This window comes from Nicotiana tabacum, chromosome 11, assembly GCF_000715075.1.
Source record: "Nicotiana tabacum cultivar K326 chromosome 11, ASM71507v2, whole genome shotgun sequence".
NCBI lineage: Eukaryota > Viridiplantae > Streptophyta > Magnoliopsida > Solanales > Solanaceae > Nicotiana > Nicotiana tabacum.
The window spans coordinates 138037935-138064944 of record NC_134090.1 but is presented as its reverse complement, the minus strand read 5'-3'; the positions used below and the strand labels follow the sequence as shown (position 1 = coordinate 138064944).

General features: G+C 39.7%; 1 protein-coding gene across 1 annotated transcript; it reads left to right on the top strand.

Moving 5' to 3' along the window:
* Nucleotides 1-5170: 5170 nt before the first annotated feature.
* Nucleotides 5171-8943, top strand: LOC107786066 (putative pectinesterase/pectinesterase inhibitor 12). Its single transcript, XM_016607497.2, has 2 exons — nt 5171-6182; nt 8106-8943. Exons 1-2 carry the CDS (start codon nt 5228-5230, stop codon nt 8792-8794), a joined length of 1644 nt encoding a protein of 547 aa, XP_016462983.1. The 5' UTR covers nt 5171-5227; the 3' UTR covers nt 8795-8943.
* Nucleotides 8944-27010: the final 18067 nt, after the last annotated feature.

The following is a 27010-nucleotide window of genomic DNA, read 5'->3' as shown; positions in this document are numbered from 1 at the left end:
TACGACAATTGTCAGCCTGCTTACAAATTGATTTCTTTCCTTATTTTGAACCTGTCACTGCCCGTTAAGTAAGTGATCCCTTAATTAAAGGCAATCACTTGTATAATTGATTCTAAATTGTGATTATTTCCATGTTTGCAGCTTATTACTTCTCTCTTACTCGTTTTCAGAAAGCTATAAATACCCCGTACTTCTTTTCTTTCAAACACACGAACACAAGGCATAAAACACTTGAGTTCAGACACACACCCCACCAAATCTCTCTTTTTTCTCTGTTACTACTTGTATTGCTGCCTTAACTAGCCGGCTGAAAGCCAAGGCTCGGCTGTGGGAAACTTGCTTATTTTTTTCTGCATTCGCATTTCTTACTGGTATGTTCTAATTAAGCTTCTGCACCAACAACAACATGCTTATTTACTGTTTCTTGCATCCTTGTTTGTCTACTGTTTGTATTTAACTCAGTACCATTATTAAACATGCTGTAATTTCCCCTTTTCCTATTCAGAATTAATGTATCATGACATGTGAATCTTAAACCCCTACCCCAATGTGTTGTGGTTAATTTGGGGCATGACAACATGGGACATTGCTGTGCATGACCCAAACCTAATTCCCCTGGGATCATAAGCTCCATGTTTCTCTTATATGTTGTATGTTCTTATTAGTTTACAGGCATGTCAGCGCTTCCCATTGTTGTGCATGCCCAAAGCTAACCCATGCCTAAGTATATAGGCTCCTTGCAATGGATTCCCAACCCTTGCCCCCTTTGTATGAAGTTATTAACTCTATATGTTATTGATTACTGTCTCCCTCTCACTTCAGTTTTGAAACTCTGTTCCTGCACTTTCACTATCTTCCTAGAACTTAAGTTCTGCCCCCCTTGTGTGAGCCTTGCCTTGGGACCCATGAGCTCCCTCTAAACTTGGACACATAAGGGCTGGTATTTTCACACTATACTCATCTCTATTCTGGTTATGTAACTTGAGTGTGAGCACTGCCCTAGGTCCTCTTGAGACCCTTAGGGAACTTTGACACACTCAAGTCTGAGAAAGGCTTTGGATCAATGACATTTGAGGTGGTTTATTCCATAACTCAAAGAGGAAGTCAAGAATCAGGCTTCCTTTGGTTGTAACGTTTCTTTGTACTTTTCTGGTATAATTCATTACTTCTGGTCTGTAATAATTTGTAATAAACATTTGGGGTTGGATAGTAAAAAGGGTTAGGTGATCATGTATGCTCAAGGGTAGAAAGCATGCCTGTAGGACTGTTTTTCTTAAATTTCTGCATGTTCAATTCTGCATTTTTAGACACCATGTCTATAGGGTTATCTTAATTTCTTCATGCTCAACTTCACACTTAGATAATCTGCCTATAGGACTTATTTAAATTCTGCATGCCACTTAGATATCATGCTTTAAGTTCTAAACGGATATAAGTAAGTATCATGCTCATAAGATTGAAATCAGTATAACATATAGAAATCATGCCTATAGGGATTCCCAAGTAAAATTCTGGTTCATTTTCTATTCACATTCAATGTTAGATATCATGCCTATAGAGATTAAAATCAGCAATATTAGATACCATCGCCTACAGAATCTGAAACTAGTTCAATTTAAAATTAGTTCGATTCTGAACCAGTTTTAAACAACTTTCCTTCTCTATTTAACGAGGTTTAGCAAGCATGCCTATAGGATTTCAAACAATTCGCTTTAAGTTGTTACTGTTTCTCCACATTCTGAATCAATTAGATATCATGTCTATAGGACCTCACCTAAAATACTTAGGCAAGCCTTAGAGTAATAACCATAAAATTGAATCCGCTTTTGTTAATTGCTACAACCAGCAGGTCTGATTCAGACTTTTTATCTGAATTATGTAATAAACAGATCTGCCTCAATAATCAAACTCCCCTCGTCTTTAGTATTTTAATCAGACCTAAAAAAGTATGTGCAAGTCATGCTATTTATATGTTTTGTTTGAGGAGGTGTACATGGGCCTTTACCTGTTTATATGCTTCCCCAACATGCAATATATGTGTTTTGTATGTCGCCTTAGATTTTTACCCTTTGAAACCAAAAATCAGCCTAATATTCCCCCTTTAGGAATAGTAGTCCTAAGCTCTTCTGAGACTGATAGAAATAGGACGGGTAAATAGCATGCAATAGTAATCGAGACCAATCCGCGCTTTAACACCTTAACGGGGTGGGAAGGGTAGATATGAATATGATGACCGATGCGCTAATACCACGAGTATCCCCTCTTTTGAGGAGTGTCATATCGGATATCGCATTGATGTGATCCATATTAAATATAAACCTAGGACCCCATTTCCTTTATCTACAAACTCCTTTTTTTAAAACTCTTCTTTTAATTGTTCTTTCTTTTATATGTTTAAATTTAAATCCATTAATATTTGAGCTCATACTTGTCTATTTGCTAAACTCATAATAAACTATCTGGACGGGAACCACACTAGTGGATCTTGAGGGGTGCCTAACACCTTCTCCTTAGGATAATTTCAAGCCCTTACCCTATCTCTGGTTATTCCAACGAAACTTAGAATTTAACCTTATTGGTGTCCTAATGCACCTTAAATCATTAGGTGACGACTCTTCAAAATACAAAACCCAGTTCCTAAAAGGAACGAGTTGTCCTATACCAAATATCATAAACCCGATTTCGCGAGAAAAAGGGGGCGCGACAAGAGTAACTTGCAAAAAAATAAATACAGAACCCAAATAATTTACAGTACTCAGCTATAACCAATCCTTAAGAGAGTCACAATACCACGGAATAAAATTCCAACAGAGGAAGAATACATAAACAACAAAATGATGTGGTGTACATCCCGATCCCACCATATAACAAGTAACAATATGAACATTCACCCTTATTACTCCTTGTTGCGGCGTGCAACCCGATCCCACCAGTCCACCCTTATTACTCCTCAATATATATCACCCTTATTGCTCTTGTTGCGGCATGCAACCCGATCCCACCTATCCACCCTTATTACTCCTTGTTGCGGTGTGCCACCTGATCCCACCAGACAATCACATTTTACCCTTATTCCTCCTGTTTCGGCGTGCAACCCGATCCCACCATATCAGTACCAATCACAAAATAAGAATAAGTATTTCACAACATAGCTCAAAACCCTCCGCAGCATTTACACCTCAAACCAAAACAACGGGAAATCTATACAATTATGAAATTTCATCAGTTAATACTACACAGTGAGACCAACCAAAGTGTACCATGAAGCACCAATAAACCAACTTAAACCAACAATGTAATATAATGAAACTGCGGAACAATTAATACCTTCAATAGAGAAAACAACATTTAACAAGAATCAATTAAACATGGAAGCATCAATAAGCAAGTAGCAGTTAAAACAGGAAAACAATATACTAGGAACGAGGAAGGGAATAGGCTAAATAGATAATTTAGCGGCGCATAGGTACTCGTCACCTCACCTATACGCCACACACATGGATTTTCACATAGCAATTAAGTCGGGGATCCCTAATCCCTCAAGTCAAAATTAGACCAAACACTTATCTCAAGCCAATGGGCAATTCAGAGTTGAATTACCGCTTTACCTCTCGATTCCACCTCCAATCCACTCGTATCTGGTCATAAATAACTTAATAACATCAATTGTCGCTAAAGAAATCAATTCCAATGCATAATTATAAGTTTCCCAATATTTTTCCCAAAAAGTCAAAAACTAACCCTGGGTTCGCTTGGTCAAAATTCGAAATTCGGATCAAAACCCGATTACTCATTCACCCCTAAGCCCAGATATACAAATGGTTTTGGAATCCAACCTCAATTTGAGGTCTAAATCCCCAAATTTCGAAATTCCTAAGTTCTACCTAAAAATCCCCAATTCCACCATGAAAAACCTTAGATTCTAGAATGAAATCTTATAAAAAGATGTAAAAGATTGAAAGAAATGAATTAAGAATCATTTACCTATGATTTGAGGAAGAACTAGCCTTTGGAAAAATCGCCTTTTGAAGTTTAGGTTTTAAAAAATGGGAAAATGAATAAAAAATCCCGTCTAAGACCCTTTTACTCAACTGCAGATGTCGCAATTGCGACAATTGCGAAGCTCGCAAATGCGAAGAAGCTATCACAAATGCGAAGCCCTTCACAGTCATGCTGCCATCGCAATTGCGAGAAAAGTATCGCATTTGCGATCTCTGACCCCTCGCAAATGCGAGTAAATATTCGCATTAACATGCCCTTCCCCAGATCCCCTTCGCAATTACAAAGATTTGTTCGCATTTGCGAAATCTGCTGGCCCAGGCTTTATTCGCAATTGCGATAAATACCTCGCAATTGCCAAGCCTGCTTGGTTCACATTTGCGAAGCCTAATCTCGCAATTGCAAGATCAGAGGCCTGCTACATACACCAGTTACACCAGCAAATTTCTAAGTTCCAAAATCACTTCGTAGCCTATCCAAAACTCACACGAGCCCTTAGGGCTCCAAACCAAACATGCACACGAGTCTTAAAACAACATACGAACTTGTTCGTGTGATCAAATCGCCAAAATAACACCCAGAACTATGAATTTAGCACCAAATTGCATGAAATTTTCAAGATAGTTTCAAAACTTCTATTTTCTCAACCAAAGGTCTGAATCACGTCAAATGAATTCCGTTTTTCACCAAATTTCACAGATAAGGTTTAAATATCATAATGAACATGTACCGGGCTCCGAAACCAAGATACGAGACCGATACCAACAAGATCAAATCTTTTAAATTATTACATTTTCAGTCTTTTCAATTTTCCTTCAAAAATTCATTTATCGGGCTAAGGACCTCGGAATTCGATTCCGGGCATAGGCCCAGGTTCCATGTTTTACTACGGACCCTCCGGGATAATCGGAACACGGGTTCAAGTCCGTTTACCTAAAACGTCGGCCGAAGTCAACAAAAATCATCATTTCTTAAATTTTTTACATAAGGGCTTTCCGGATATACGCCCGGACTGCGGCACACAAATCGAAAAGAGATAAAATGAGGTTTTTAAAGCCTCGAAACACGGATTCGAGTTCTAAAATAGAAGATGACCCTTTGGGTCATCACAATCACACATGGCTTTTCAAACAGAATTTATTATATAAAAAGTGAAATTCAAGACTTTATTATATAAGAAGTGAAATTCCTTGGAGCATTTCTCTTCACTATACCAAACGCGGTCAAGATGGGCTCTTCCTTTATTACGAAATTTCTCTTGCTCATGATGTGCTCAGCATCTTTCATACTAACAACTTTTGCTTTTAATTCTTCATCTAATACTCCAACTTTGAACGCTACTCATATTTCTTCTCTAAAATCCTTATGCAACTCCACTCCATATCCAGAATCCTGTTTCAACTCACTCAAATTATCAATCTCCATTAATATCAGCCCAAACATCTTAAACCTTCTCCTCCAATCTCTTCAATCAGCCTTATCCCAAACAGGACATCTCACAACTTTATTCTCATCAGCTGGAGGCTCAAATCTTGTCGAAAAACAAAAAGGTATCGTTCAAGATTGCAAAGAGCTTCATCAAATTACAATATCTTCAATAAAGAAATCACTCTCTCGGATCAATACTGTCTCATCAGCTAATAACCCTAAAATATTAGCTGATGCAAAAGCTTTTCTCAGTGCAGCACTGACGAACAAAGCCACTTGTTTAGAAGGCCTAGATTTTACTACTGGTCCGTTAAAATCCACACTTATTAACTCTCTCAGCAGTACTTACGAGCATGTTAGTAATTCTTTGTCAATGCTCTCAAAATACTCTATTAAAAAACAAGGGAATAGAAATAGGCGGCGTCGGCTTTTGTCCACGCCGCCGAGGTGGCTGTGTGGGAAAGACAGGCGCATATTGCAGAGTGATTATGAGCCGAATGATGAGGTGGCATTCACAGTGGCAGCTGATGGAACTGGAAATTTCAGTACCATTACTGAAGCTATTGATTTTGCACCGAATAACAGTGATGACAGAATTTTCATTTATGTTAAAGAAGGGGTTTATGAAGAAAATGTAGAGATACCAAGTTGGAAGAGTAACATTGTTCTTCTTGGAGATGGGAGTGATGTTACTGTGGTAACTGGTGATAGAAATGTTGTTGATGGTTGGACTACTTTCAGATCTGCCACTGTCGGTAAATTCATTACTTAAAAACTTTTTCTTTGTGTTTTATGTGCCTTTTTCTATTCAAGTTTATGTGATACATTTAGGGGTCGTTTGGTAGGGTCTCTAAAAATAGTACTCCGTCAATTCAATTTAGATCATCTAGTTTGATTTAGCATATAGAGTTTAAGAAAAAATGGAATTTTTTTGAAACATATGGTCCTAGAAACTTAAGGCAAATGCTTCGTGGGGCCATGACATTTATGTAGCTGTGAAAACTTCTCATTAAGGGTAAAGTGAGTAATATAAAAAATTTTAAAATTAAATTATTTTCAAATATAGAAATGTGTTTTGGAACGAACTATTAAGAAAAATATATCATTTAAATTGAAACGGAGAGAATATTAAATATGAAGTATTAGTAATATTGGGAATAATAATGTTATGCTGGGATTAATTATGTTGGCATTATTTCTCATCAACTGTTTGATTTGGTGTATTAAAGGTTTTGAAATATTAGTTTTGTCTTTATACATATTTATTCATATATTAAAAAAATATAATATTGCTAATACTATGATTTGCTATGTATAACAATAATACTAAATAGATCTGCCACTGTTGGTAAATTCAATCACTTAAAACTTTTCTCTTTATGTTTTATGTGCTTTTTTCTATGATGACTTTACTTTTACAAGTGTTGTTATTAGGGACATTTTTCTTTTCTGATGACTTCTTAAAATATTTTAATTATAAACTATTATGACTTATCATATTTTATATATAATTTTTAGATGTATAAATATTATTATAATTTTTTTTGAAGAATTTATGTTCGAATTCATACCAAAAGTTAAGTAGTCAAACTACTAGTATTACAAACCCCGCCGGAGTTTTTGACCAATATTGTCCTTTATCTTTGAGGTAAGTCTATTTTGGTCCCTCATATATAACCCCGAGCATATTTAGTCCCTTAAGTATGCTAAAGTGAAGCACATTTAGTCTCACTGATAGAATGTATTCAAAAACTAACGCTGTTAACCAACTCTGATTCATGAAGCAAATCTTCTACTCTGAAACAAAACGTTTCCTCTCCTTTTATTGGATAACGCAAATTATCACTTTAATTCCTCATTTTTAGATAATATCTTCTAAAATTTTGACCTTAAAAATATCCCCTTCTGTGCCAGTTTTCAATGAGAAAATGACGCCGTATAGCCGCTGTAAAAACAATAGTCGAAAAAATATATAAATTTGTATATTATTTTGTATATATATACATTTTGTATGTTAATATATAAAAATTATACAAATTTTATGTATTTTTTTCGGCTACCGGATGTAAATAGTTTCTGGTGCGGGCTAAAAGTGATAATACAATCCGGTTATTCGTTTGCTTCAATAATATGCCTAGAAGTGATCTTGGCAGCTCTATTTTTTCAAATTTTAACTTTTCTTTTTGGAAAAATCAACCGAAATTTTTAAAAGTAAAAGTTTCAACGTTAAAATTTTAAATTTATCAGCTCTGTACTATTAGTGAGTGTTGGTTTATAAAATATTTTTGATGATTTAATTAAAAAGACAGTGAGTGCCGAAACCAACCCCGTAATTGATCTTGGGCAGATTCTGTCATTGAGACTAAATGTGCTCCACTTTAGCATACTTAAGGGACTAAATATGCTCAGAGTTATATTTGAGGGACCAAAATAGACCTACTATCAAAAATAAGGGACAATATTGACCAAAAACTCGAAGTTCCACATTAAACGGAACAGAAGGAGAATATATTTATTAATGTTGTATGGATAACATAATGCTCTTTGATTGATTTAAAAATGGAGAATATATTTATTGATGCTGTATGGATTACATAATGCTCTTTTGATTGATTTCAGGAGTATATATTTATTAATGTTGTATGGATAACATAATTATGCTCTTTGATTGATTTCAGCTGTCTCTGGTGAAGGGTTCTTGGCTCGTGACATTACTTTTGAGAACACAGCTGGACCAGAGAAGCACCAAGCAGTTGCCCTTCGAATCAATGCAGATTTAGCGGCTATCTATAGATGCACCATAACTGGATTCCAGGACACTTTATACGCGCATTCATTTCGACAATTTTACAGAGAATGTGACATCTACGGGACTGTAGATTACATTTTCGGAAATGCAGCAGTTGTTTTCCAAGGATGTAACATCGTGTCAAGAATGCCAATGCCAGGCCAATTCACAGTCATTACAGCTCAATCGCGCGACTCCCCTGAGGAGTATACTGGTATCTCGATACAAAATTGTTCTATTTTAGCTACAGAGGATTTATACTCTAATTCTAGTAGTATCAATAGTTACTTAGGAAGACCGTGGAGAAATTATTCACGAACAGTATACCTTGAGTCGTACATAGACGGTTTTATTGAACCTGAAGGGTGGAAAGAATGGTCAGGAAATCAAAGTTTGAATACATTGTACTATGGTGAGTTTGATAATACTGGTCCTGCATCTGTGACTGATAATAGAGTTACATGGTTAGGTTATCACATAATGGATTATTATGATGCTTCTAATTTTACTGTTTCAGAGTTTATTACTGGAGAAGAATGGTTGGATTCTACTTCTTTTCCTTATGATGATGGAGTATAGGATATGTTGTCTCAATAAACTGTAAAGTTTGTAATAGAGCTCTCAAATTTCAATTTATTGATGAGCTGCAAAAGCAGCATTGTAACAGGCTAAATGTTATTAATGAATGGAAGTTACATGTGGACATTGGTTGCCTGCCGTGGCGGATCTAGAATTAAATTTGATTTATGTTCAATTTTTAGGTTTTTATCAATTATCATTGAACCTATTATACTTTTGAAATTAAGAACTCAAAATGTAATATCTGTTAAAATTACTCTTTTTACGCACAAACAAGCACACACATATATAAAATTCGTTTTGCAAAAATATTGAATTCCATCCGCTCTAAGGGTGGCTACTAGGACTTAGTGCATGGTCTCTACCGTAGGATGGACGTTCAGACAGTTTGGATGGATATAAAAATTTCAGGTTGGATTTTTGGTTTTTGCATTGAAGAAATAACAATTCAAATATGCTCGAGGTGGATCGAATTTTTTAAATTCGGATTAATCACTGAATATTTTGAATTTCTATTTAAATTTCGGATTTGCCCAAACCACAAAGCATTCATTTTCTCGGTTGAAAGCTTTCATGTGGGCTTTTCAATTCACATAGAATGTGTAAAAATTGTGTGGGGTAGCCACTTTTTAAAGTAATATTTACTTTTTATCCAACATTTTTAATGCTTAATAATAGTAGCCACTAATCTATTAAAATATGAAAAGACAGTATTACCCTTTCTAAGTTTTTATGATCGGCGGGATTTTTCTTACTTTTGGGCTTGCTATCGTCTTCATTGTCATGACTGTGATTCGCGTAAGATAAATTTGGCCTCCAAATGAGATTCCTCCGAAGAAAACGTTGCTACTGTTTTACTTTCTCAAGAAGCTATTACGCTTCTGCCATTTCTCTTGTGGCAGAATCGGTGTGCTGATTATTTTTCTTTCTAGTGAGTCTAATGTAATAGGGTTTATTTGCTCTTAGCTCCTTGAATTTATTTTTAGATCTAAAAGTTGTGAATATAAGAAAAAGAGTGATGAGTAAACAGGTAATGTAATTCCTTCCCAGAAATTAAGGACATGTAGTCCTGAAGTCCTTAAGTTAAATTCAAAATTTAAGGACATAGTCTTGAACTTAGAGTTTCAAGTTCAAAAGTTAAGGAAATGTAGTCTTGAAATCCTAAAGTTAAGTTCAATAGTTAAGGACATGCAGTCCTTAACTTACAGTTACAAGTTCTAAAGTTAAGGACAGACAGTCCTTAACTTATAGTTACAAGTTCAAAAGTTAAGGACAAACAGTCCTTAACTTATAGTTACAAGTTCAAAAGTTAAGGACAATAGGTCCTTAACTTTGATTTCCAAGTTCAAAAGTTAAGGACAGACAGCCCTTAGCTTACCGTTATACGTTCAAACGTTAAGGACAATAGGTCCTTAACTTTGACTTACAAGTTCAAAAGTTAAGGACGCTTGGTCTTGAAGTTTGAGTTCCAAGTTCAAAAGTTAAGGACATGTAGCCTTGAAGTCCTGAACTTAGAGTTTCAAGTTCAAAAGTTAAGGACATGTAGTCCTGAAGTCCTGCACTTAGAGTTATAGGTTCAAAAGTTAAGGACATGTAGTCCTAAAGTCCTGAACTTAGATTTCCATGTTCAAAAGTAAAGGACATGTAGTCCTGAACTCCTGAAGTCCCGAAGTTAAGTACAAAAGTTAAGAACATGAGCAGAAGGGTATTTTTGTCCGGACAGTTAAAATTTATTAAAATAGTGGCTAAAGATTAATAACATTTTAAACGGTAACTTAAAAGTAAATACATGCCGTGCACTTCCCCTAGAATGTCTTAAGATTTGATGAAGGCCACAAATAGTAGAAGATATTTGGACAACTACGGCGGTGGGACAAAGGCCCACTTATGTGATCAGGAAAAGTTTGACTAACCTATATCTAAGTTTCAAAAGTCTATGCTTTCAAATCCAAGGATTTGTCTTCTCTCCTTCTTTTGACTTAGTGGTATAAATTAAGGACAAGGGCTTCACATACTTTCTATATATCAATAAACACCTTTTTTCTTATTTTTCTTTCTTTTATTAATTTTCAGAAAGTTGTGAAATATGATCTAATTCAAGCATGTAAGCTATTCAATTACTCCATAAAGTGGGAGCTATACAATACAAGTAAATTACGGGAAAAAAGCTTTAAAAACGCCTCAAATTTAAAAAGATATTGTACTTATTTCACTATGATTGTTTGTAACGACCCGACCGATCGTTTCATAAGTTACCGCTCTGTTTTTCCCATTTCTGCTTCTTTATGTGTTGTCCAGCTACATTTCATCGCCTCGCATTGGTTGGTTTGGGTTCGGAGTAGTTTTGTAAAGAAATGAGACACTTAGTATCTTTTTGGGAAGCTTTAGTTAGAAAAGTCAACTGGAAGTTGACTTGTGAGTAAATGATCTCGGAACTTAGTTTTTATGGTTCAGAGAACTTTGTGAGGTGATTTGGGATTTAGGAGCGTGATCAGAATGTATTTTGGAGGTCTGTGGTAGATTTAGGCTTGAATTGGCGAAAATGAAATTTTGGCTTTTTCCGATTGGTAGTAAAATTTTTGATATCGGGGTCGGATTGGAATTTCAAAAATTGGAATAGGTCCATTATGTCATCTGGGACAAGTGTGCAAAATTTCAGGTCATTCAGATGAGGTTTGATAGGTTTTTAGATTGATTGCGAAATTCGGAAGTTTGGAAATCCTTAGGCTTGAATCCGAGGGTGATTTGGTGTTTCGATGTTATTTTGAGTGTTCCGAGGATTGGTATGAGTTTGAATGGTGATATGTGACATGTTCGTATTTTTGGTTGAGGTCCCGGGGCCTCGGGAACATTTCGGAAGGTTGTCGGAAAGATTGGAATTGAGCTTGAGCAGCTTCAGCTGTTGTTCCTATCATAACCTCACCTGCGGATTGGGGACCGCAGGTGCGGGCCCACAGAAGTGAAGAAAGGGCCGCAGATGTAGGTTGAGAAGGGCAGGAGCCGCAGATGCGGGTAATTGACCGTAGATGCAGTTTTGGGTGGATAAGTGACTTCCGCAGGTGCGAGCTGTTGGACCGCATGTGTGGTCACGCATGTGCGTGTTTGGGGCTGCAGGTGTGGAAATGCTTGGGCATAAACTATATAAGCATTCCTTCGCGATTTTCAGCTTATTTCCTCCATTTTTAGATAGGTTTGGATCTTTTTGAGAGGATTTGAAAAGGGATTCAAGGAGTAACGCTCGGAGGTAAGATTTTTTAACTCAATACTCGATTCTGTGGTGATTTCTAACTAATTAGACATGAAATTAGTGGGATTTAAGGGCTAAAATTGGAGAATTAGGGCTTCTAAATGGAGAGCTTTGATTGAGGATTTGAGGGGCCATTTGAGGTCCAATTTTGATATTCTTGGTATGTATAGACTCTTGGGAGGATAAGGATTCTTGTGATGTAATTTTTATCGGATTCCGAGACGTGGGCCCTGGGGTCGGGTTTTGCCAATTTTGGGATTTTTGATGTAATATGATTATTTTCGCGTGGGCTTTTTACCTTTACCTTATATTGACGGCATGAATCTGGTTTTGGTTAGATTCGGAGAATTTGGAGGCCGATTTGAGAGGCAAAGGCATCACGGGCTAGAGTCTGGACCGGTTTGAGGTAAGTAATGATTGTAAATGTTGTCCTAAGGGTATGAAACCTCGGATTTCACATCGTGGTGCTACTTTGAGGTGACGCACATGCTAGATGACGAGCGTGGGGGCATGTACTATTGGGGATTGTGACTTGGTCCGTCCCGTATGACTATTAAGTCGCGTATTTGATTGAAAACTATTTGATACTATTGTGTATTGGAAAGTATTACTATGTTTTGGGCTGAATGCCATATTTGGGTCTCGTGCCAACTATTTGGGCCCTTAGGGGCCCTTTACTACTATACCTTACTGTTTTGACTTAATATCTGTACTCAGTCATGTTGTATTTTACTGATTTCACAACCCAGCCGTAGTTACTCTGTTTTGATATTTAAAATAATATTTTGGGCTGAGTATCATGTTTTAATAGTTGCCCGAGTGGCTTGAGAGGTTTCTATTTGAGTGAGGCCGAGGGCCTGTGTTGTGAGGATATTATGGGATCGGGCTGCACACCGCAGCACGTTGTACTGATTTGTGATATATGAGAGCCCGATGGCCTGATTTGTTATGCCACGAGATGGCTTATGATAACGCTTGGGTTGTAAGAGCCCCTCCGGAGGCTGAACATCCCAGTGAGCGCGGGTACCCAGTGTGAGTGATGTGATGTAGCCCGAGGGGCTGTTGTTGATTCATATTGTTGCCTAGGGGCTGATTACTAGTGACTGTGAGGTAGCCCGATGGGCTGGTTCTATTGATATTTGGCCCGAGGGGCTGTTTATGGTACATGTTATGCCCGAGGGGCTGTTTGCATTTCTGTCATTTTTACTCATTGTTTCACCACTTGTTTGAAACTATTGAAAGAAGTTTTAAAAAGGTTTTACTGAAACTGAGTCGTTTTTACGAGTTAATTGATTTTCTGTATTGTTCTGGACATATATTGTTTTGATGTAGTGTTATGACGTGGAATTACCTATTTTCTTACTTCTCAACTGCTTTTACTTTTATTACTTACTGAGTTGGCATACTTACATTACTCCCTGCACCTTGTGTGCAGATCCAGGTGTTTCTGAACCCGGTAATGGGTGTTGATTGCTCAGTAGGTTTTCGGAGTTGGTTAAGTAGCTGTTTGGCGTTCACAGCCCTGCACTTCTCCTTCTTACCTTACTCAGATTGTCTTAGTATTTTATTTTCTGACTATGTTAGCCTTTCTTGTTCTTAGAGGGGTTTGTAGTTGCTCATGACTGGTGACACCCCGATGTCGGGCTTGTGTTATATTTTTGCATTGCTTATTTAAACATATATTGTGAGATATTTCTGTTAATTAATGGCTTAAAAATGATTTTTATAGAATAGTGGTTCGATTCAGGAATTGTGTCGACTGACCTAGTTTCACGATAGGGGCCATCACGACCGGGTCAGTTTTAGGGTTGTGACAAGTTGGTATCAGAGTCTAGGTTACATAGGTCTCACGATTCATGAGCAGGTTTAGTAGAGTCTCGCGGATCAGTACAGAGACAACTGTACTTATCCTCGGGAGGCTGCAGAACCTTTATGAAAAACTTCACATTCTTGAATTCCTATCGTACGAATCTGTTGATTCTGGTAACTAAACTTCTATTATTCTATTCTCTCACAGATGGTGAGGACACGTGCTACCAGCCAGGATGGATGACCACCAGTACCACCACTTAGGGCCACTAGGGGCCGTGGACGTGGTCAAGGCCGTAGTAGGGGAAGGGGTGTAGCCCGCACAGCAGCTAAGGCGGCACCTCCAGATCCACTAGCCGCCCTAGTTCAGGATCAGGTCCCAGTTACGGATGCACCAGTGGTACCAGCTCAGACACCGGCTATGCCTATTGTTATCCCAGGCCTTCAGGAGGCCCTGACCTAGATTCTATCAGTGTGCACTGGCCTACTTAGGCGGTCTCAGTTACTACAGCCGCAACTACTTCTCAGGTCGGGGCAGTACTCAGACTCCTACCGCTCGCACACCTGAGCAGGTCGTGTAGGGACTTCAGATACCGGGGGCACCTCCAGCCCAGCTGGTTGCGGCTGCTCAAGACTATGTAGCTCCTATTATGCCAGAGGATGAGCAGCACGGATTGGAGAGGTTTGGTAGACTTCAGCCTCTGACTTTCAATGATGTAAAGGGTGAGGATGCCTAGGGTTTCTTAAATAAGTGTCAGAGGATGCTTCGGACCGAAGGTATTCTGGAGACCAGTGGGGTCTCATTGTGATGACCCAAAAGGTCATCACTTGTTTTAAAACAAAACTTCCATATTCCGAGGCCTTGAAAACCTCATTTAGAGTTACCTCGATTTGCACGCGCAGTCCAGGCACGTAGCCGGAAAGTTAAATATAATAATCTGTGAAAAATTATAAGTTTTGATTATAAAATGAGCTAATTTGACTTCGGTCAATATTTTGGGTAAACAGACCCGGACCTGTGATTTGACGGTCCCTGAGGGTCCGTAGGAAAATTGGGACTCGAGCGTATACCCAGAATCGAATTCCGAGGTCCCAAGCCCGAGAAATGAATTTTTAAAGGAAATTATTTTTTGGAATTGTTTAAAGAAATTTGATTAGAACATGATGGTATTGGGCCCGTATTTTGGTTCCGGCGCCCGGTACAGGTCTTATATATAATTTAAGACATTTATGTGGAATTTGGTAAAAAACGGATGTCACATGATGTGATTCGGACTTAAATTGCAAAATTTATGTTTAAAGAAATTTAGAGAAAATTTCATTGATCTCGAGATTTAATTTGATGTTCATGAGGTTATTTTGATGATTTGATTACACGAGTAAGTTCATATGATATTTTTGAGTTAGTATGACATTTGCTTTGGAGCCCCGAGGGCTTGGATGAGTTTCGGGATATTTTTACACTTAGGAAAAAATTGCAGATTCAGAGAAGTTGCAGGTCTCTGAAGCCAGGTCTCGCGGCCCGCGGTGGAAGCTTCGCGGTCGTGGTGGGATTTGTTCGGTTCGCGGTGAGCAAGGCCAAGCCTTTGCGACCGCGCTCGATTTCTTGCAGTCCGCGGTGGAGCTCCGCGATCACAGTCTTTTTTATGCGGTCCGCGGAGAGAGTCTGGGAGGAGTATAAATAAACGAGATTTTCAGTTATTTTGCACTTTTCAAAAACCCCAAAAACATAAGAGGCGATTTTTCAAACAACCTTTCTTCTCCAAATCAATTGTAAGTCATTTTTAACTAGTTTTCTTTAATCATTAACATCTTTTAACATGATTTCAACTTCAAATCAATTATTTTCATGGGGAAAATTGTGTGTTTTGGGTAGAACCTAGGTTTTTCAAAAATTGGGGATTTGGACCTCGTTTGATGTCCGATTTCAAAACAAATTACATATTTGAGCTCGTGGGGGAATAGGTAATCGGGTTTTGGTTCGAACCTCAGATTTGACCACGTGGGCCCGTGGGCGATTTTGACTTTTTGGGTAAAACTTTGGAAAACTCATTTTCATGCATTCGAAATTGATTCATTTAGCTTTTATTGATGTAATTAAGTAAATTGTGACTAGATACGAGCGAATTGGCGGTGGAATCAAGGGGTAAAGCTATAACTGAACCTTGAGTTGTGTTCGTGGCATCGAGGTAAGTGTTTGGTCTAACCTTAGCTTGAGGGATTAGGAGTTGTGTCCTATTTGCTATTTGCTTCTTGTCGAGTACGGCGTATAGGCATGGTGACGAGTATCTATACGTTGGTGTCAAGTATGATCGTGAGTCTTATATTGTGATTTTCATGATTTCGTTGTATTATTCATGCCTTGGTGAAGATTTCTAATTGTTGTATAAAGTTTGTGGAAAGAATTGTGACCTATGAACATTGAGGAACGTTGGCTCAAGTTGTATAGTGAAATTGTGAAAGTATAAGTGATAATTGAAATTTTAGAGCATTGGCTCAAGTTGTGAAATGAATTGTGAAAGTATAAGTGATAATCGAACCTCTAGAGCATTGGCTCGAGTTGTGAAGTGAATTGTGAAGTAAAATTGAGAAAGAGAAGAGATCATTATGTTGTCACCCTTGCCGGGCTATTACTGATTTATTTGCTATTCCCTTGCCGGGATTTAATTGTTTAACTGTTGTTCCCTTGCTGGGATCTCTATTACTATTTTGTTTATTCCCTTGCCCCTTTGCTTATGATTGTTGTTTGGGTGAGGAAAGAGTATAAAATACGAAGGGTGATGCCGTGCATTATTTGTTATTGTAAGAAAAGAGTGTAAAGCACGAAGGGTGATGTCGTGCCGCACGACGTACCATTCCGTGCCGATTCTATTGATTATATGGCGAGGAAAGAGAGTAAAAGCACAAAGGGTGATGCCGTGCACATTTTTATTATATAACTGCTTTGGTGAGGCTGAGAGTAAAAGCACGAAGGGTGATGCCGTGCAATTGTTGATTTCTGCTTCCTTGTTGATATTTTAGGTATGTTGTTTCTTTCATTACTTGATGCCTTTCTATTCGGAATTATTATCTTCCCCACAACATGTTTCCCCCTCCCACATTGATTAGTTATTTCTGTATTTCTTTTTCGCTGTATGTATATATGAACTGCACAGGTTTATTTGGTGGTCTGGTCCTAGCCTCGTCACTACTTCGCCGAGGTTAGGCTAGACACTTACCAACACATAGGGTTAGTTTTGCTGATACTACACTCTGCACTGTGTGCAGATTCAGGAGTAGCTTTCAGACAGTAGTTGGAGTGCTTCCTTCAGTCCACCCGTACACCCAAGGTAGACTGCAGGCATCCGCAGGCCCTGGCGTCTCCCTCTATCTCTATTTCCTGTTTCTTTTTCTTTGTTCAGAAATAGTGTATTGTATTTCTTCATACCTTGTATGTAGTGATTCTTAGACAGTCTTAGATAGTCTGTGACACCAGGTTTTGGGGTATTTGAGGTTTTAAAAGTTGTAATAGATGTAGCCTTAAGATATATATAATTATTGACTTCCGCTTACTTATTTAAAATTCCGCTTTTATCATATTATCGACTGGTGTTTGTTAAAAAGAAGCAAAAATGAAAGTGTAGCAAGTAGTTAAGGTTTGGCTTGCCTAGCTCCCATTAGTAGGTGCCATCACGACTCCTGAGGGTGGGAAATCTGGGTCGTGACAAGTTGGTATCAGAGCTCTAGGTTATATAGGTCTCACAGTTCATAGACAAGCTTAGTAGAGTATGAGGGATCGGTATGGAGATGTCTGTATTTATCCCTTAGAGGCTACAGAGTTAGGAAAAACTTCACATTCATTCTTTCCTGTCGTGCGATTTTGTTTCTTAATGCTAATTGAACTTCTACTCTATTTTTTCGCAGATGGCGAGAACACGCGCTTCCTCATCCTCCACTCAGCAACCCGAGCCCCCAGCAGCAGTTCCCATGAGGGGCAGAGGGTGAGGCCGAGGCCGTTTTTGAGGCCGAGGTAGGGTCAGATCTCAACCCCGAGTAGCATGCCCAGTGACATAGCCTCAGGTTGATTTTGATGAGGAGGTTCCGGCTCCAGCAGTTCCGGTGGGCCCAGCTCATGTCCAGAGGTGTTTATTGGTACCCCAGTTCTTCAGGATGCTCTGGTCCGATTAGTTGGCCTCATGGAGAGTATCACCCGGGCATGCTTGCTTCTGGTAGCACTAGCCGTCTCTCAAGCTGGAGGAGGGGCCTAGACTCCTACTACTCGCACTCCGGAGCAGGTAGTGTCACACCTCCTTTTTACCTACCCCCGGAGGCGGGTATAAGGGAGTTTTTCCAATTTAAGTGACAATCGAAACGGGATTATTTATTTAAGATTCTGAGTCGCCACTTGGGATAATTTATGGTGTCCCAAGTCACCTATTTAAAATCCTGAATCGAGGAAGTTTGACTCTATTTACGGTCTGCGAACACAGAAATCTGAGTAAGAAATTCTGTTAACCCGGGAGAAGGTGCTAGACATTCCCGAGTTCCGTGGTTCTAGCACGGTCGCTTTGATCATACTTGGCTTATTAAAAATTGTTTAATTACTGATTTTAGAACCTATGTGCATTTACCCTTTACCGCTTTTAAATTAAGAAAATTATCTTGAAACGGGTCACACGCACGTGTACCCATTTGTTTGGCGCGTCGAAAATCATGTCACGCGAACGTGTCCACAATTAGTAACGCTTTATTATTATTAAGAAAGTTTGGCCGAAGTTGCACGAACGCATACTCCAGTTTTGTTTTTAGAATCGTAATTACGTCACGCGAATGTGTACGCAATCACGATGGTAAATTTAGCAAATACTAAGTTAATTAATATACGGCAAGTAAATACATATAATATTACTAATTGATTAACTAGATTAATATTGCCAAAGAACCCAGGACTTGGACTTAGTAATTCATACCTTTAAAGAATTAAACAATTAAAAAGTAAATTAGGCTAAGATGGTCAAAGCTGAAAAAGTCACTAACTCAAATTAGAAATATCTATTTGTTTGGCCATTCATAAAACTTGCTTTTTAAGGAAAATCGTTTTGAACTGAAGTTTAAGAAACCTAGTTTCTGAAGAGAAATATTTACTAATTTTCCTTTTCTTTTTTTTTTGGATCAAAGCTCGAGCCTCAAATGTTAATTTTTTTTTAAAACATTGGCAAACTTCAATCTTCAAAATACTTCACGAGTAAGAAGGTAGCTTTTTAGACTGATTATCCTAAATTGTTATAAATATCATCTGATCAACTAGATAGCTATGGAATTTAAAGTCTTCACGTCCAGATCTTAGGAAATTTGTTATCCATCAACTACAACAGAGTCCTTAAACAAATAGCTACCAGCAAGAACATTATTTCAACTGAAAACATTCATAAATTGACAAAATTTGTTATGGAAGCAATAGCAACAGAAATTAAGAAGAGGGAAACAAAACCTCTCATCAATCCGAGCCGACGTACAAGATATCCAAACAGAAACTTTATCGCACCAAAGTTCGGACCTCGACGGAACCTCGAATCAGCACAATCAATTTCGAATCCACACACGAAATCAAATTACCTCCATTTTGGAACAAATATCAAAGGACAACACCTCTGGTTTTGAAACGAAAGTCGGAAAATGAAAGAAGAAAACCAGAATGTTTTTTTTCGTTTTTTGTATAAGGGACGGAATCGCGGTTGTCCTACGGTGGAGCTGAAAAATGGCTGCTATCCTTATAACCATACAAATCTTTTCAACCAAACCGTAGAAATGGAGGAATTAGCTTCTCTTAAGTGTGAGATTAGTGGAGTTTTATGGGTCAGTTTGATTGATTTTTGAGGAAAAAGAAGATGAGCAGCGACTCCTCTTTTCCATGGTGTGCGTTCTTTTTCAAAATTTTTAGGGATTGAAGGTTGTTCTCTTTTCTCTGAGAATGTCCGAGTCCCCTCTTCTTTCCCCTTTCCCAATTGTGTGCCGCTGAAGAGATGGAGAGGGTCTCCCCTTTTGTAGTCTAGGGTCTAGCTATTTGTAGGGTTTTTTTAGGTTAAGGGATATGACCTTAGGAATTATGGGCTTGAGAATTATGGGCTAGGTCCAAAATTAGGCCTAAAAATGGTTGTTTGAGCCCAAATAGTTTTCCGTGAACAAGACTAAAATACTACTTTATTTACTAATTAAACTTACTTAAGGAAAAATAACTATTAAAATAAGACTAATCGTTAAGACAAACCTATTTTTTTGTATTTTCAAATATCATATTAAAATAAAATAAAATAAAATAAAAAGGTACTATTTTTTTGTATTTTTTTTTAGTTTTACGAAAGGTATTTACACTAAAAGCAACTAAAAAGAAGAAATATTTTTTTTTTGCAATTTTCATTTTTGATAAAATAAAGTAAAAGAGTCAAAACTAATTGAAATATCGATATTAGACCTAAACTAAATATTTTACGCTAAAATGGGTGAAATCTCGGGGAGGGTCAAAAATCACATATCTACAGGTAGCTCCTCAGATTCAAACTCTAGTGGTTCAGCCAGTTGGAGTAGTACAGCCGGGTGTGGTAGCTCAGACCGCTGATGGAGCGGCTATGTCCGTCGATGCTTTGTGGAGACTGGATAGGTTCACCAAGCTCTTCACTTCTACTTTCAGTGGTGCATCTACTGAGGATCCCCAGGATTTTCTAGACAGCTGCCACGAGGTTCTCAGGAACATGGGCATTTTTGAGACCAATGGGGTCGATTTTGCTACATTTCGCTTGTCTGGATCCGCCAAGACTTGGTGGAGGGATTATTGCTTAACGAGACTAGCTGGATCGCCAGCCTTGACTTGGGAGCAGTTTACAGTGTTATTCCCGGAGAAGTTTCTCCCTGTTACTTAGAGAGAGGCCTATCGGAGGCAGTTTGAGTGCCTCCAGCAAGGTTCCATGACTGTTACCCAGTATGAGACTAGGTTCATCGACTTAGCTCGCCATGCTCTCATCATACTCCCCACCGAGAGAGAGAGGGTGAGGAGGTTTATTGACGGTCGTATTCATCCGATTCATCTTTAGATGGCTAGAGAGGCTGGGAGTGAGATTACTTTTCAGGAGGCGGCCAATGTAGCCCGTCGAGTTGAGATGGTTCTGTCATAAGGAGGCGGTTATGGGTCAGACAAGAGGCCCCATCATTTAGGCCGATTCAGTGGTACCTCATCCGGAGGTCGAGATTCGTATGTAGAGGCCATTCTCCTAGGCCCTTTCAGTCAGCGCTCCAGGTTTATCACGGTACTTCAAGTGGTCGTGGTCCCTAGATGCAGTATTCCGATCAGCAGTCCTATAGTGCACCGCCTGCTCCTATTAGTGCACCGCCGCTTTAGAGTTTTTGGGGTGGTTATTCAGGTCGTCAGGGCTAGCAGTCTCAGCAGCTGAGGGGTTGTTACATGTGCGGTGATCCGGGTCACATTGCCATGTTTTGCCCTCGAGCACCGAGTAGCTCTCAGCATCAGGGTTCTCGTGCTATGGTACAGGCACCAGGTGTTCCACAGCCCGCCCAGCCAGCTAGAGGTGGGGGTAGAGGTACTAGAGGTGGAGCTCAGGTGGCCAGAGGTGGAGGCCATCCAACTGCAGGCCGTCCTAGAGATGTAGTTCAGGGTGGTGGGGCCCAGCCCCGATGTTACGCCCTTCCAGCTAGGCCCGAGGCTGAGGCTTCAGATGCAGTCATTACAGGTACTATTCTGGTTTGTGATAGAGATGCTTCAGTGCTATTTGATCCAGGTTCTACGTACTCGTATGTGTCGTCTTATTTTGCACCGTATCTGATCATGCCTAGTGATTCATTGAGTGATCCTGTTTATGTGTCTACACCGGTGGGTGATTCTATTGTGGTTGATTGAGTCCATCAGTCTTGTACTGTGGTGATCGGGGGTCTTGAGACTCGTGTAGATTTGTTGATTTTAGATATGGTTGATTTCGATGTTATATTGGGGATGGACTGGTTATCACCTTACCATGCTATCTTGGACTGTCATGCCAAGACGATCACCTTAGCCTTACCAAATTTGCCCTATTTAGAGTGGAGAGGCACTCCTGGTCATTCTACCCGCAGTGTTATCTCGTATGTGAAGGCTCGGCATATGGTCGAGAAGTGGTGTTTGGCCTATTTGGCATATGTTCATGATTCTAGTGCTGAGGTTCCCTCTATTGATTTTGTGCCCGTTGTTTGTGAGTTTCCTGAGGTATTCCCTTTAGACTTGCAGGGTATACCATCCGACAGGGATATTGATTTTTGCATTGATTTGGCTTCGGGCACTCAGCCCGTTTCTATCCCGCCGTATCGTATGGCCCCGCCTAAATTGAAAGAGTTGAAGGAGCAGTTGCAAGACTTGCTTGAGAAGGGTTTTATTATGCCAAGTGTTTCGTCTTGGGGTGCGCCGGTGTTGTTTGTTAAGAAGAAGGACGGATCGATGAGAATGTGTATTGATTACCGACAGTTGAACAAGGTTACAATCAAGAATAAGTATCCATTGCCGAGGATTGATGATTTGTTTGATCAGCTTCAGGGTGCCAAGGTGTTTTCAAAGATTGATTTGAGATCTGGCTACCATCAGTTGAGGATTAGGGCATCCGATTCCCCTAAGACAACTTTTCACACTCGGTACGAGCATTATGAGTTCCTAGTCATGTCATTTGGGTTGACCAATGCCCCAACAGCTTTTATGGATTTGATGAACCGAGTGTTCAGGCCTTATTTGGACTCGTTCGTGATAGTCTTCATTGATGATATTTTGATATATTCCCGCAGCCGGGAGGAGCACGAGCAACATCTTAGAGTGGTTCTTCAGACCTTGAGGGATAGTCAATTATATGCTAAATTCTCGAAGTGTGAGTTCTGGTTGAGTTCAGTTGCATTCCTGGGTCATGTTGTGTTAGCAGAGGGTATTCAGGTTGATCTGAAGAAGATTGAGGCAGTCAAGAACTGGCCTGCACCAACATCAGCTACAGAGATTCGTAGTTTTTAGGATTGGCAGGCTACTACCGTCGGTTCGTGGAGGGATTTTCATCTATCAAAACCCCGATGACCAGGTTGACCCAGAAGGGTGCCTAGTTCAGATGGTCGGACGAGCGTGAGGCAAGCTTTCAGAAGCTCAAGACAGCTCTGACTATGGCATCGGTGTTGGTTTTGCCCACAGGTTCAGGGCCTTATACAGTTTATTGTGATGCTTCCCGTATTGGGCTTGGTGAAGTGTTGATGCAGGCTGACAAGGTCATTGCCTATGCTTCACGACAGTTGAAGATTCATGAGAAGAACTATCTAGTTCATGATTTAGAGTTGGCAGCCATAGTTCACGCATTGAAGATTTGGAGGCATTATCTGTATGGCGTGGCATGTGAGGTGTTCACGGATCACAAGAGTCTTCAGTATGTGTTCAAGCAAAATGAGCTGAATTTGAGGCAGATGAGGTGGTTGGAGTTGTTGAAGGATTATGATATCACTATCTTATATCACTCAGGAAAGGCAAATATGGTGGCCGATGCCTTGAGTAGGAAGTCATCCAGTATGGGCAGTCTTGCTTATATTCCGGTCGATGAGAGACTGCTTGCTTTGGACGTTCAGGCTCTGGCCAATCAGTTTGTGAGGTTGGATATTTCTAAGCCTAGTTGTGTATTGGCTTGCATGGTCGCTCGTTCTTCTTTATTGGAGCGTATCCGTGATCGGTAGTATGATGATCCCCATTTGTGTGCCCTTAGAGACACGGTGCAGTGCGAAGGTGCCAAGCAGGTTACCTTAGATGATGATGGCGTTTTGAGATTGCAGGGTCGAGTTTGTGTGCCTAATGTAGATGGGCTCCGAGAGTTGATTTTAGAGGAGGCCCATAGATCCCGGTACTCTATTCATTCGGGCGTCGGGAAGATGTATCAGGATTTGCGGGAGCATTATTGGTGGCAGAGAATGAAGAAGGATATCATTACATATGTAGCTCGGTGTTTGAATTGTCAGCAAGTTAAGTACGAGCATCAGAGGCCTGGTGGTTTATTTTAGAGAATTGAGCTTCCCGAATGGAAGTGGGAGCGGATCACTATAGATTTCGTTGTTGGACTCCCGCAGACTCGGAGGATGTTTGATGCAGTATAGGTCATTGTTGATAGGCTGACCAAGTCAGCACATTTCATTCCTATGGCAATCTCCTATTCATCCGAGAGGTTAGCTGAGATCTATATCCGGGAGATTGTTCGTCTTTATGGTGTGCCTGTATCTATCATTTTAGACCGAGGTACGCAGTTTACCTCGCATTTCTGGAGTGCAGTACAATGAGAGTTGGGCACCCATGTTGAGTTGAGTACAACATTTCATCCTCAGACGGACGGGCAGTCCGAGTGGACTATTCAGATTTTGAAGGATATGCTTCGAGCTTGTGTCATTGACTTTGAAGGCTCGTGGGATCAGTTTTTGCCTTTAGCAGAGTTTGCCTACAACAACAATTACCAGTCAAGTATCCAGATGGCTCCTTATGAGGTTTTATATTTTAGGTAGTGTCGATCTCCGGTTGGATGGTTTGAGCCGGGAGAGGCTCGATTGTTGGGTACGGATCTAGTTCAGGGGGTTTTGGACAAGGTTAGGATTATTCAGGATAGGCTTTGTACAGCTCAGTCCAAGCAAAAGAGTTATGCAGACCGCAAGTTTCGAAATATGGCTTTTATGGCTGGAGAGCGGGTATTGCTCCGAGTGTCGCCTATGAAGGGCGTGATGAGATTTGGGAAGAAGGGTAAGCTTAGCCCTAGGTTCATCGATCCATTTGAGATTCTTGATCGAGTGGGAGAAGTGGCTTATAGACTTGCGTTACCGCCGAGCTTATCATCTGTGCATCTAGTATTTCATGTGTCCATGCTCCAGAAATATCACGGCGATCCATCCCACGTGTTAGATTTTCGCAGTGTCCAGTTGGACAAGGACTTGTCTTATGAGGAGGAGCTGGTAGCTATTCTAGACCGACAGGTTCATCAGTTGAGGTCGAAGAGTTTTCCTTCTGTTCATGTTCAATGGGGAGGTCAGCCTCCTGAGGCATCGACCTGGGAGTCCGAGTCCGATATGCGGAGCTGTTATCCCCATCTTTTCCCTGTCTCAGGTACTTCCTTCTTCTGTCCGTTCGAAGACGAACAATTGTTTTAAAGGTGGAGAACGTGATGACCCAAAAGGTCATCACTTGTTTTAAAACGAAACTTCCGTGTTCTGAGGCCTTGAAAACCTCATTTAGAGTCACCTCGATTTGCATGTGCAGTTCGGGCGCGTAGTCGGCAAGCTTAAATATGATAATCTATGAAAAATAATAAGTTTTGATTATAAAATGAGCTAATTTGACTTCGGTCAACATTTTGGGTAAACGGACCCGGACACGTGATTTGATGGTCCTGGAGGGTTCGTAGGAAAATATGGGACTCGGGCGTATGTCCGGAATCGAATTCCGAGGTCCCAAGCCAGAGAAATGAATTTTTAAAGGAAATTGTTTTCTGAAATTATTTAAAGAAATTTGATTAGAACATAATGGTATCGGGCCCGTATTTTGGTTCCAGTGCCCGGTACAGGTCTTATATATGATTTAAGACATTTCTGTGGAATTTGGTCAAAAATGGATATCACATGATGTGATTCGGACTTAAATTGTAAAATTTATATTTAAAGAAGTTTTGAGAAAATTTCATTGATCTCGAGATTTAATTTGATGTTCATGAGGTTATTTTGATGATTTGATTACACGAGTAAGTTCATATGATATTTTTGAGTTAGTATGACATTTGGTTTGGAGCCCTCGAGGCTCGGGTGAGTTTCGGGATATTTTTACACTTAGGAAAAAGTTGCAGATTCAGAGAAGTTGCAGGTTTCTGAAGCCAGGTCTCGCGGCTCGTGGTGGAAGCTTCGCGGCCGTGGTGGGGACTCCGCGACCGCGGTGGGATTTGTGTGGTCCGCGGTGAGCAAGGCCAAGCCTTCGCGGCCGCGCTCGATTTCTTGCGGTTCGCGGTGGAGCTCCCCGGTCGCAGTCTATTTTATGCGGTCCGCGGTGGAGCTCCGCGATCGTAGTCTTTTTTATGCGGTCCACGGAGAGAGTCTGGGAAGAGTGTAAATAGACGAGATTTTCAGTTATTTTGCACTTTTCAAAAACCCCAAAAACATAAGAGGCGATTTTTCAAACAACTTTTCTTCTCCAAATCAATTGTAAGTCGTTTTTAACTAGTTTTCTTCAATCATTAACATCTTTTAACATGATTTCAACTTCAAATCAATTATTTTCATGGGGGAAATTGGGTGTTTTGGGTAGAACCTAGGTTTTTCAAAAATTTGGGATTTGGACCTCGATTTGAGGTCCGATTTCAAAACAAATTACATATTTGAGCTTGTGGGGGAATGGGTAATCGGATTTTGGTTCGAACCTCGGGTTTTGACCATGTGGGCCCGGGGGCAATTTTGACTTTTTGGGTAAAACTTTGGAAAACTCATTTTCATGCATTTGAAATTGATTCATTTAGCGTTTATTGATGTAATTAAGTAAATTATGACTAGATACGAGCGAATTGGCGGTGGAATCAAGGGGTAAAGCTATAATTGAACCTTGAGTTGTGTTCGTGGCATCGAGATAAGTGTTTGGTCTAACCTTAGCTTGAGGGATTAGGAGTTGTATCATATTTTCTATTTGCTTCTTGTCGAGTACGACGTATAGGCATGGTGACAAGTATCTATACGTTGGTGTCAAGCATGACCGTGAGTCTTATATTGTGATTTTCATGATTTTGTTGTATTATTCATGCCTTGGTGAAGATTTCTAATTGTTTTATAAAGTTTGTGGAAAGAATTGTGACCTATGAATATTGAGGAATGTTGGCTCAAGTTGTATATTGAAATTGTGAAAGTATAAGTGACAATTGAACTTTTAGAGCATTGACTCAAGTTGTAAAATGAATTGTGAAAGTATAAGTGATAATCGAACCTCTAGAGCATTGGCTCGAGTTGTGAAATGAATTGTGAAGTAAAATTGAGAAAGAGAAGAGATCAATATGTTGTCACCCTTGCCGGGCTATTGCTGATTTATTTGTTGTTCCCTTGCCGGGATTTAATTGTTTAACTGTTGTTCCCTTGCCGGGATCTCTATTACTATTTTTTTTATTCTCTTGCCC